The following is a 13559-nucleotide window of genomic DNA, read 5'->3' as shown; positions in this document are numbered from 1 at the left end:
CTATATACGCGTGTCCATGTGAGAGCATTTGGAGAGGGAGAGCGGACTCTCCTCACTCTCGACCGTACCAGGGCATTTGGGGGCTGAATAATCGCAATGGGGTATCCCGACTATCCAATCAAGTTACTAGTTATAGTCAGTCAGAATTCTACGCTGTATGGTAATAGTAATCCAATGGAAATTCCAAAATGCGAAATTCAGTTCACCAGGACAAATAGTGGAATACAACTGTACCACTCTGTTACTGATTTTATACTATTTTAATGTTTCCAATACTACTACTACTTACATTTATCTTATTGAAATTATAACTGACTATATCTGTGTATGCATATTTTACCTTTCAGTCATTTCTTCATGTCAGTCAGTAACTTTTGAGAAAGATGACGATAATTTGGCACACGTTGATTTCGTCACGTCAGCTGCCGTAAGTGTTTCTTTTTTTTCTTTGTATATTTTCACTTCTCTTTTTGTTGAAAAAGAAAAATAAGTTTGATTAAATCTGTCAACAATTGAAACTGGTAAGTAGCAGTGTAGTGAACAAAACACTCGTTGAGGACAATCGAATGTATTTAGACATAAATTACAGACTATCGCACTAAATTCTGATTCAGTGCTTGAAGTCACTAACTTCTAGTCTGAGTCATGTTGGCAGATGCAGACTACTTGGTTGGGGTCCGCGTGACTATTGTAACCAATAGTTGGAGACTCTGTGTGACATGGCTCAGAATCGATCACAATGGCGTAGGTGTATACACTCTTTATCTTCCCTTAAACCTTGAGATTAAAATTGCTTCATAACGTTCTTCCTTCCTATACTATATCCTTATATACGATCTTTCTTTTATATATCAACACCACTAAATTAATTACTTCTATGAATCCGGTGTTGATCTTGTTGTGCTAACGAGTTATGGCAACTTTGACCGATGCATAAATGAGCCTGGTCCTACGTTGTAGCTAACTGACCGAAATTCTGATAACCATACAGTCAACAGTTAATTTGCAAAATAACAATCAATTGTCTCAATCTTCACTGTTCCTTCTGTAAATATCAATCCGTTTTCTCTTATTATTATTGTTCATGCATTTTCGAAGCGATTGCGCTTCATTCCTGTTCTTTCTTTATCGGTCTTCTGCCAAAATACATTCTATGTCTGACCATCACCATACACTACTTATATGGATATAAGTAGACCACACTGCAGCAGTAGTAATGAATCTGTAAAACAGTTCTTCGTTCAATTCTATGCGAAAGCATGGGTTTATTGAATGAAAAGTTTTAAATTAAGATGAAACATGAGTGTCTAGTGTCTTACCTACCTTTCATCGATTCTTAAAATGATGTCATTTTCAAGAACTATTTGGATAAATCATTGAGCATTTACCTATGTCATTGTTTGTCTAATCCTTTTTGGTGCTGATCGAAGCAGATAGATCAAATTGTGTTATATTCCGAAGACAATTATGATTGGTAACTTTTGAGGACTATCTATGGACCAATATGATATGCATATTTCCTATTGTATAATTGTTAAGTAGCTTAACTATTCATATTCATGTTCCTTTTATTATAAGCTTTATTTTGACCCATAGACTACTACTGTACGATTTACCATTCCTGAGTTATACCTAGTCTATTAATTACTGTTCCCTCCTATTCACAGCCACATTTAGCTGAATCTTGTACAAATGTTATTTTCTATTTTATAGTACGATATGGTCAGTTTGTTTGGTATATAAACCCAGTATGTGTGAGATTAATGATTCATATTACAGAGACTTTTATTGGTGTTCTGGACTTAAGTGGCTGGGCTAGGCAGAAAGCAGGACCGACAAGTACTCTAGACTGTTCATACGGGTTTCTGTGTATCACTGGTCCGATCGATAAATCACTGCTCGCTAATTGGTGGTTTAATCACGCCATATATAAACAGGGCACTCAGACACACTCGACATAACAAATTGCAATGTGACCGCTCGTTTGAATGACTCGACATCAAGTTCACTGTGTTAAGATGTTGTAAGGTAGCAGTTGAAGATAGTCGACAGGAAACCCTGAATCTAGTTATTGTGTTGTTTGACACTCATCTGCAAGGTATACATGCACTGATATCTCGTGGTGAATACCTGCAATACTTACTAATTTACATGAAGATCATTTAATATTCTAGTCACAAACTTTATTATCAAATTATTTAAACAATATAGAGTTTTTTCCGGCTGATTAAAGAACGAAGGTTTCTTCCAGGGTACAATTCATCCCATCTCTATTTGATATGGGCACTACTACATAAGTAAGCTTTTCTGATATATATATATATATATATATATCCCTTATCTAATTAAGCTTATCAATGGTTTATGTCTGTAATGCAACTGAGCATTTAAAATAGTATGCTTCGTGCATCATATTTATGCGTGTGCCGGTTTCTTGGAGAGCCATTCTTCGATCTTTTGACCAAGAGGGCTAATCCATAAGACAGTGAAGCAACATCAGGAAATTTATTCCCATGATAGCCAGTGACTAAAATAAGTTCATACACCATTCATTCCCTCAGGATCCTGGAGTAGATGTACACTATTTGTTTGGAATTATGATTTTTCAACTCCTTTAAGTGAACTCTCCGTATCCACCAATTCAGTTTAGGTGCCAGTTGTTCACTTTTTTTTCCTGTTACTTTCTTAATATTGATGTTACTTTAACCCAGAACTCAATATTTTAAACAAGTTTTGAACATTTGGTATTTGTCACTGTAACCGAATGATGTGTGTTGTTACGGGTATGAGGGCTCATATCACTTCCCAGCTGCCCACACCGTGGAAGGGTATTTCTTGAGGGACCTGAAAAAGAAGTTGGATTAGTGTTGGTCTTAAGGACCTGGGCGGCCAGACCAAAATGTGGCATAAATCCATGAAGTCTTTGACAAGTGGACTGAGCCATGTTGGTAGGTGTAGACTACCTGGTTGGGATTCGCGAGATGATAGCAACCGATGGTTAGAGACCTTGAATGACATGACTCAAAATCGTTTGCAATATCGAAGGTGCATTCACTCTTTGTGTTCTGCCAAATTCTAATCCTCTGAATTTCTCATGTCCGTATCCTTTTTCTCTTTCCAAATTTATTTCACTGGATTATACTCCTTCAATAACATCTTCGAACCCTAATCTTTCCGATTACTGCTTATACTCTTACTACGTGTACCACTATGGGATTTGAATCGACAACTGTATCTCTGTGTTAATGTGATATGGCAACTCGAACTGATGTACGTACGTACGAAGTTCTACGTTGTGACTGACTGACTGAACCGAATGATGTAATCCATAGTTCTCTATTGTTTGAAGCGACTTGTTCCGATTTCGAGTCATAACGTAGATATCGATTCTGAGATATGGATTTATCATCCAGATGACTATTTTCAAATAGAATGAAATGTTCATTTCAGACGCTACTGTTAACTTTCATCCGAATCAATAATATAAAGTTGATATGATATTGTAGAGAGATGTAAAATGAATTGAAATCCACATTCATCACACTTAGTATTCTGTATTTGTTAATTGTAGACATGTGAAAGACATCAAGTAGAAGAGCTTAAATCGTCAATTGATTCCGTTCCCTTCTATCTATGTTACTCTTAAATCCCACATATCTCTGTAATTTTACGGTTTAAATCACAAGCTAATCTTAGATAGATCTCCAGTGAACGGCCAGAAACTCTGGACTCCCTTCTCATTTCAGTATGAGACTCCTTAGTAGTGCACATCCACTACCTGAACTCAGGACCTTTCACCTCACACATGAATGCCTAACCTTTAGACCACTGAGCCGGCATCCAACAGTGTTAATGTTTAACTTCAATCAATACAAGATCTTGAGCAACCCTCATCTATAGATTAGGCATTCGCGCTTGATTCCACAGGTCTTGAGTTTGATTCTCGATTTTAGTGTTGTGAATGCTCATTATTTGAGGAGTCTCATACTAGGATGAAACGGTCATCCAGTACTTTTGGGTTTTCAATCGTAATCTAGCAAAGATCAGTTCATCATATAAATCGTAAAGATTCTACAATCTTCACTAATCACCTGTACTAACACACACCATCTGTATAATCATTTTGATTGAAAATAATTCCGATTTAGTTTTTTCATGTTACAATTTGTTGTATAGTATAATCATATTAACAAACATCATAATTGTTTACATAGTATATAATTCAATTGTATAGTTACAAATAACCAGAAACTAGACAGATGGTTAATGTGAATAAACAATACAACTAATACAATTCTAAACATGTACATTCAAGTATCATTGATTAAGGGGTTTTTTGAGGAGATTTTTAGTGACTTTTTATATGTAGTTGAAATCATGAGTCGATTGAAGCTAGACCACAGTGGAAAACACTGGAAGCACTGGATGGCCGTTTCGTCCTATTGTGAGACTCCTCAGCAGTGCGCATAACATCGTTGGATACCGGCTCAGTGGTCTATCGATTAAGTGCTCTGGCGCGAGACTGGTAGGTCCTGGGTTCGAATCTCGCTCGCGAGGTGGGATCGTGGATGCATACTACCGAGGAGTCCCATAATAGGACGAAGTAGCCGTCCAGTATTTCCAGGTTTTCCATGGTGGTCTAGCTTCAATTGACTCATTATTTCAACTATATATCATTGATTACTTAACATTACTAACCAGTTCACGAAATAATCTTATCATTTTATATCACCCATTAATTCTGGTTAGAGAACCATCGAAAAACCTGGAAGAATTTTTACTTATAGTACAAAACTCCTTAGTAGTTCAACTCTACTAGGAATGAAACAACTTCAAACCATTAATGATAACTTAGTGATCTAAATTTTAAACAGTCGCTAAGATTTCTGAAGGATTTAGGTTTCATCTATGGGTTGGATTTGTATATCCCGATTGTTGAGTGAGGAGTTTCACATTAATAATAAACAGATGTTCAGTGGTTTCTTGTGGCTTTTTAATGATTATTGAACTAAAATTTAACCGATTATGGAAAATTGGAAAGTTCAGTAATTTTCACAACCTTCTATATTAGGATATGTTACCCTAAGTATTGAAATTTTATCGGTAGCTGTGTGTTTTCACTTATTTGGACTTCTAAATTAGGATGATGAAATATCCATTCAGCATTTTCTTGTTTTTAAATAGTCTCAATTTATGATTAGGCCTTATATCAACAGTATAGATCTAAGCTCTGAGTACACTAAACCTATATTTGATAAATTAGTTTTTCATCATCAGTATGGAACCCCCTTCATCAGTGATTAATCTCATATAATATTCTTGTGTTGTTCCTTTGTACTATTCAAACTTGGATTGATTTTGATTTGGTTATTTATTCACTGAAGAAGTGGCTTACACTGAGTCACGAAACGTCAAACAATTTAATTTTTCTACCCATTGGGAGATTACAAATATATTAATTTATTTACCACTTCATTATAGATCAAATGTAGGACCTCCAGGCCTTGTTGGGAAACACATTAGATTTAGATCATTCAGTTTTATATTCAATAGTTCCATTGTCATCCATCGTGCTAACTGTCTTACACTTAACATGGTTCAAATTCCACTCGTCATATTTTTTTTTCTAAAACCTCTGTTAATCCATAAAAGCAAAAGTGTTTTCATCAAATTAATCTCTCTATTATCATATTAAATTAGTATTTAGATTGATATCATGAATGGATCCACTGTTAGACGACTATTGAAAACTTGGAAGCACTGGGTGGGTTTTTCGCTCTAGCATAGCACTCTTCAGCTGTATGCATCCACGATCCCACACTCGGAATTCGAACCCAGGATCTTCAATCTCATGCGTAAACCACTAAGTCGGCATCCAAAGGTATTCATGTCTAACTTCCATCAATCTACGACCGTTCACGATTGTCTTCAGTGAATAACTGCCCAACAACAGAGACATAGTTGAACTTCACTGGTCACACCTTCTCACTAAAACTCAATCTAAACCCAACAATCTCCACAACCCCTATAATAGAAATTAGTGGAAAAAAAACAACACTCATGAATATGATGGGAATAAATTTTTACACATTACCAATGAATAGGGAAAAAACAAACAAAACAAGGAAACAGATATTAACTTTTTTTTGAACAAATCAACTCTCCATGGTAATAGATGATAGACAGACATATTCAGTAATAGATATATAGACAGATATATCTGTTGTATATTAAAGGGACGCACTTGTGCGTGTATCTTTACCCCTATGCACGTATTATTATTATCAGCTGCATATGTTTATTTATTATTAGTGTGTATGTGTTTTGTTAGATAAATGTACACACACACTACATACATACAAGTGAACATAGCTAGCAACTCATTAGTGTTTGTCTATATATATATATGTGTATGTGCGTACAATAAGGGATACAAGCAAACAATAGGCATTTGTTTTATTTCATCAATCAAATTATGACCTAATCGAAATTACCAGGCCTATAGTGATCAACTTATTTAGTGTAGTAGTAGTATTAGTAGTCGTAGTAGTGGTAGTAACGAATAGAAAAACTGGTATTGTTGTTGTTGTTGTTGTTTAGTTATCTTATTTTTTTTGTTACATCGGTAGAAAATAAGTGAATGCTATTTGTTCTAAGCATTATTGATTATGCTTCTTTTTCTTTTCTCTTGGTGTTGTCAACCATTCCGTTCATATTTTGTTTTGTTTTTTTGTTTCTACGTTCATTTGTTCGTTCATTCGCGCTTGAGTTTTGTTGATCTAAACAGTTGAAATCATTGTGGTATACCGATGATGATGAGGAGGAGGAGAAGGAAGAGGAAGAATTACGGAAGTATACAATAAAAAGATAGAAATATTGCATCAAGTCAATAAAAAACAAGTCCAATAATAAGGATATAATTTATATAGTGATGATATTGAATTAGGCATTGTGTCTTATATTCTATAGAGGATCTTATAACTAAAATATTCAGTTTTATTTATAGGACATAAGTCTGAACGACCTTTGTTCCCGAGTTCCGGCAGGCGACTGGCTTTCACTTTGCCCCCAAATGTCCTGGTATGGTCGAGAGTGAGGAGAGTCCGCTCTCCCTCTCCAAATGCTCTCACATGGACACGCATTTATAGCCTCTGTCAGGGAAGTCCTACTCACTGCCTTCTCGTGGCATCACTGCTGTTTACGAAATTGAGAGGATGAAAACCGAATGTCCGGAGCTCTAACCGGGTTGGTGGACACGGAGGGTCCACCTAGGAGAGTTGGAAAACCCTGATTCCAAACCAATGGTCTACATGGGCTCCAGTATCCTGAAGGAACAAATGACGTATGAATCAATCGTTGGTCACCGGTTACCATGTGACTGCATCTCCTCACGATGCTCCACTGCCTTGCGGGTCACACCTGCAGGTCAAAGGCTCCAAGTGTGGTCCCTTACGGAAACCATCTGCTTCGGTCTGGGCACCTGGGCAGTATCACAGCCCTCACACAAATCAAATGAGATTTGTGCGGCACATATGTATCTGGTGTCTCCTTGTACCAATATTTATGTGTTTAAATAAAATAAGTTACAGTTATGGATATCTCCCAGTTAATCCAAAATCCTTTTGAATGTATCAGTAAAAGAAGCTGTAAACACTTGCTGTGGTAAAGAGTTCCATTTATTGGAGTTTCCATTAGAAAATCGGTATTCTGCTGATAAGTAATCGGTCCTGGACTTGTGAACAGTTTTTGTGTCTTTTTAAGTTGTCTGTTCTGAAAGACAATTGAAAATAAGTCATGTAAACCTAATATTTCAGTAACTCAAAGTACATGAATTCCCCTCTAATCTTGTGTGATATAAGGGGAATAGGTTCAGTTTAGGTCAGCCTTTCGTCATACAGCACCTTTTAGATTCGAATAATTAACTTAGTTATTCTTTTTTGAATCCTTTTTAACACTAAACAATATTTTTTTAAACAGTAATTACCTGATTATATCCAGTACCTGAGTTTTGCGTGGATGGATACTATTGTATACATTGTTATGAGTGTGTCAACATCTGGGTTGCTGAATGCTCTATATATTGACAAAACAGTTTTAAAACCTTTAGCAGTTATTGCATAGCATTGTGTAGTGGTTTTCATGTCTTGATTTATACTAGACAATAGGTAACTCAACATTGTTGGATCTCTGTACTTATTTTGTATCGCTCTTCATTCATTGACATCGTGAGCACATGAGTGTGACAGACTAGTTAAGGTGAACCAATTAATAACTGATTACAATGAATGATGATACTGCAAATTTTATTTATTTTTATTTAAACACAAATATTGGTACAAAGGGGCACCGAATACATATGCACCACACAAAAGAATGTCATTTCACTTAATTGTGTGAGGGCTATGATACTGCCCGGATGCCCAGACCGAAGCAGATGGTTTCCTTAGGGGACCACACACGCAGCCTTTGACTTAAAGATCTGACCCACAAGGCAGTGGAGCGTCGTAAGGAGATGCAGTCCCATGGTAGTCGGTGACCATTTGTTCCTTCAGGATACTGGAGCCCATGTAGACCATTGGTTTGGAATCAGGGTTTTCCAACTCTCCTAGGTGGACCCTCCGTGTCCACCGACCCGGTTAGAGCTCCGAACATTCGGTTTTCATCCTCTCAATTTCGTAAACAGCAGTGATGCCACGAGAAGGCAGTGAGTAGGACTTCCCTGACAGAGGCTATAAATGCGTGTCCATGTGAGAGCATTTGGAGAGGGAGAGCGGACTCTCCTCACTCTCGACCATACCAGGGCATTTGGGGGCACTACAAATATATTAAAGTTGGAAATATTTTGACTATTTGAGAATAGTAACTTAAATGGTCTAAATATGCAATTTAATCGTCACGAGGCTTGAATATGGTGGGATCAATTTTATTGATGAAGAAATCTCAAACTAGAACGAAACATATATTTAAACTGAAGTTAATTAATTAATGTATATTGGATCATCCATTTATTATTGTTTTACGTAATACACATATCACCATGTGATTAACTCTTAAACAAAGAAATAGTTTGCACACACTGTGTCACCTACTTCACATGAAATCTTCAACTTCACATGAACGATGCATGTCCATGTGATGGAAATGACAAAGTGAGTCATCTTAATGCAATGATGAATGATTAGATGCCCGATTTCTGTATGCATACACATGAAAAAAATAACACTTGAGATAAATTTTACATAATCTATTCTGTTGGTAAATACTACATTAAAGTATTGTTAATTCGATTCATAACATTCAATTTATGGTAGTAGTTGTTGTATACTGGTGGGAGGTGTATGTAAATATGAGGTCTGGAATGCAACACTTACACATCATAGTCGATATGACTTGACACGACAAAAGCCGAAATTCCAAGACAATACGACAATAGTAACTAGAAATTGGTGACAGTAAGCTTTTAAGTGCCTTTCACAGCTACTTTAGATGAGAAAATACTGTTCTAGTGTTTGTTTATACGTGAAATCATTTGAAGTGAAAAGTGTGTGTATTTGTATGTGTTAAATGAGTGAGGCTGGTGAGTTATACAAAATGGGATGGCTGCAGATCGGTCTGATCATGATACAGATACATCTTACGTTTACACCCTCATTAAACATACAATCTAGAGGGGTTGGTGTAAAGCAACATTCTTGAATGAATCCGAAGGAGAGAAAAACCGGAAAAATCTGAGTTTATGTCTGTGTAAGCTCAAATTACTTTAAACGATCTCTTGAATTCAGTGTTGTTATTCTCTCCTTGAGAATTAAAGGCTATCGGTTCGACTTCATGTTTACATACCACTACTGAAGGGATCCCAAGTAGAATGAAACGGCCGGGAAGCACACTTTCTAATAGTATTCTGTTGACTGTGATATTGATTCATAATGAAAATCACATTTCAAATTTGTATATGTTCGAGATATTTCTGATGTTATTTTTTCAGTAGTATATTCGCTTGATATTGAAGTGACCCTGTAAGACCTACTGTTGTATACAGTCAGTCAGCTACAACGTAGGACCAGGCACATTTATGCATCGGTCCAAGTTGCCATACACTGTTGTATACAGAGTTCAATAAACATCTTGTAAAATCCACCTAGATGATTCATACATTCCAAATCAAACTGTGACATCATACAATGAAGTTATTAACTGTTGGTCCAAGCTATTTTAACAGATACAGACTGTCAGATTGGTATTTGCCTAGTTTTCTTCGTTAACAGTCCAGAATCGGTTTCTATGACTCAGATACATTTAATCTCTCCCTTACTCTTGATCCTTAGTCCCATTATATTCCTTCATAAACACTTTTTCATTGTATTTTCGAACTATATTCTCAATATTCAGCCCTTATCACTATCATATGTAGTACAATTATTTTAACTCCTTTACTAATCAGCCTGTTAATTTTATCTTGTTGTGATAACGTTAATATGTAAACTTCTGCTAATACACATTTGTGCCAGGCTCTATGTTGATGGTACGGTTGAGGGTAGGGACAGTCCACTCTGTCTCCCGAAATGCCCTCATATGGCCACGCGTATAAAGTCACTACCAGGGAAGTTTTACTTACTGCTTTCTCGTGGTGGGGTTATTTTTTACAAAATGGAGAGGAAGAAAAGCGAATGTTCAGCGCTTAAACGGGGTCGGTGGGTATGGAAGTCCACCTAGAGAAGTTGGGAAACCTTTATTCCAAACCAATGGTGTACATGGGCTCCAGGATTCTGGAAGAACAAATGGAGTATGAACCTTATGTAGGTCACCGGCTACCATGGGACTGCATCTCCTAACGTTGCTCCACTGTCTTGTGGTATAGACCTGTAAGTCAAGGGTTCAGAGTGTGACCCCCTAATGAAACCACCTGTTCTGATTTGTCACCCGAATTGTGTCTCAATGCACATACATCTAATGGTTTGTGTGGCTTATATATATATATATATATATATATATTGGTGTTCCTTCGTACCAATAGCTCAGTACTTAAATTTCTGACCAGAAAGCTGCATGTCGTTTGACCAAATCTGCTGACAAGCATCAGTCCCCTCAAGATTACAAGTACATCTTACTGACGAGTGCCGAATAATATGAAACCTGAGGTTCAGGGTTTCCCGTCAAATATCTCTAAGCAGCAAGAGCGTCTTTCGAAGCTCTTCCATTTCCATTTCTCCTTCCATTCACGCATTAGTAGTAATAAGTTGTAGATGTTATCAGTCTATGGATTAACGCTTTGAAAGTGTTGAAACATTCATTCAATTATTACCAGGTTCTTCGTCATATAAACTTTTGTGCTCCTCTCTCTCTCAGGTCAAATGTTTCAATAAACGTTTATTTCTTTTTCTGTATATCTATGTTGTAGAATTTACGTGCTACAATGTACAGTCTACCGATTACAGCTCGTCATGTTGTTAAACGTATCGCTGGACGAATAGTACCAGCTATAGCGACAACAACTGCTACTGTTGCAGGTTTAGTCTGTTTAGAATTACTTAAATATGTAATTAACAATAATCAATATGATGTTAATGGTGGTCATGTTGGTTCGTTTGCATCTGAAGAGGAAATAAGTACAATGACGGCGACTACGACAACAATAAATGATCCTGAACAACGTTTAATTCAACTAAAATCTAGAAATAGTTTTCTTAATTTAGCATTACCGATTCTTTTGTTCAGTGAACCAGGACTGTGTCGACAAATACGTTTACCAAATGGAAAATATTTCAGTTTATGGGATCGTTGGATTATTCGACCATGTAAATCAATTGATAAATATCGATTAACTGATTTTATTGATCAGATCAAGGTGAGTGTTTATACTTTTTGATGATCTAATCAACAGTTCTATTGTTCTAGATATAGTATTGAATCCCTATGTGATATTTAGATTTGATTATCGTAATTATCTAACCGAATTAAATTGGATGGAATAGTCAGCTAGTTATTATAAGCAGAGATGGATGGTAACTAGCAGTGCAATCCAGGATCCGCTTCTACTTGGGACTCGTCAACTGAATGTAGTTAGTCAGTCAAACGCTGCCTAAAACCCTGGTACATGTGTACATCAGTTTAAGTTACCATACCGCATTATCACAGAGATATGAAATTGTTAGGGCAAGTCCCAGAGTGGTAAAAATAGCAACAGTATGAGTGTTAATTGAGAAGATTAGGCGTCAAAGATACGATTCGAGAGAAGAATATAAATCAGTGAAATTGAAAAAAAACAAGTTAGGAAGAACTTGGAAGCTGAGAATTTGAGAAAAGACAAAGAATGAATGCACCTATACCATTGCAAACGATTTTGAGCCATGGATGAGACACTTACTTCCAATTGATAACTAACATTTTCAGTAACTTTGCCCTCTTATAGAATGAGGGGAGGATCAGAAAACTTTCTTCCCCCGAAATATACTGAAACCTACATTTCATTATGAGTTTGGAAAAAGGATACAAACTAGAAATATAAATATAACCTTTTTGGAAAGTAACTTTAGTGATCTGTTTTAACCAGTCGTCTCTTGGACTTGGTTACATTCTTAAACCGATGATACTATCAATACTAATCGTATTTCAAGCTTATCTCTCCTAAGTAGGAATGTCTCTTCATCTAGTAGCAGAAAAGGAATGTGAGCCCTTCACATACTTCTCCGTTCATTTATGTCTAGCTATTCAAGTTTAATTTTTATAGTTCAATGAAATTCATCAGTTGAATATACCAGCATCTCAGTATGTTGATATTTTGCATACACCCAGTACTCGTTGCTTCCAATATCACCTCATTATTTCAGTATTTGTATAAAAATCAGGATGCAGATACATCGAGCTGATGAGGATTTGAATCGACAACTTCATCTCTGTGTTAATGTGGTATGGCAACTCGAACTGATGTACGCACGTACGTACGTACGAAGTTTTACGTTGTGACTGACTGACTGAGCTGATGAGTCTCCAATTGGACGAAACACTCTTCATTCCACTGTTAGTTATAATCCAATTATACCATAAATTAGAAATTATATGTGTATAGTGAATTAAGGTCAAACAATGTTTAGTTATTTATTTACTTATTTGTTTATTGAATTCTAGACTAGTTCTTTTTCTGGTTGTTGTGGTTACAGATAGATGGTTGTGTGTATACCTTAATATTGTTTTTTCATATCTAATAGGGTTTTTTTCTTTATATATGTGATTTGTGTCGTCCTGATAATAACTGGCAACAGTAATGATGATACAATATGAAAGAAAGTATCTTAGTTTATGAAGAGTTTTCATTTTTTCTTCTTCTTCTTCTTCCATTCATAAATTATTTCATAGAAAGTCATTCCACAAAACCCCTTCTGAAAGTAATTCAGTTTGTCATCATCTTCTTTTTTTGATCGTTTCTTATTCTCATTCAATTGTATACTTATGATTTAGTTTTGAGTGTTGGTGGGCATACAAAAATATATAAAGTTCACTTCCTTATTTCCCTGTGTAATCATTTTTTTTCTAGTGACTATGGTGATGGTAATGTTGTTGCT

The 13559-nt window shown here is 36.1% G+C and overlaps 1 protein-coding gene across 1 annotated transcript; it reads left to right on the top strand.

The window, feature by feature from the left end:
- Positions 1-341: 341 nt before the first annotated feature.
- On the top strand, positions 342-13262 carry Smp_136500 (hypothetical protein; the record flags this gene model as incomplete). Its single annotated transcript, XM_018790191.1, has 3 exons — positions 342-427; positions 11399-11845; positions 13206-13262. Exons 2-3 carry the CDS (start codon positions 11414-11416, stop codon positions 13260-13262), a joined length of 489 nt encoding a protein of 162 aa, XP_018655559.1. The 5' UTR covers positions 342-427; positions 11399-11413.
- Between the last annotated feature and the right edge of the window lie 297 nt (positions 13263-13559).

Source organism: Schistosoma mansoni, chromosome W, assembly GCF_000237925.1.
Source record: "Schistosoma mansoni strain Puerto Rico chromosome W, complete genome".
Classification (NCBI taxonomy): Eukaryota; Metazoa; Platyhelminthes; class Trematoda; order Strigeidida; family Schistosomatidae; genus Schistosoma; species Schistosoma mansoni.
This window is presented reverse-complemented; position numbering and strand designations above follow the sequence as displayed.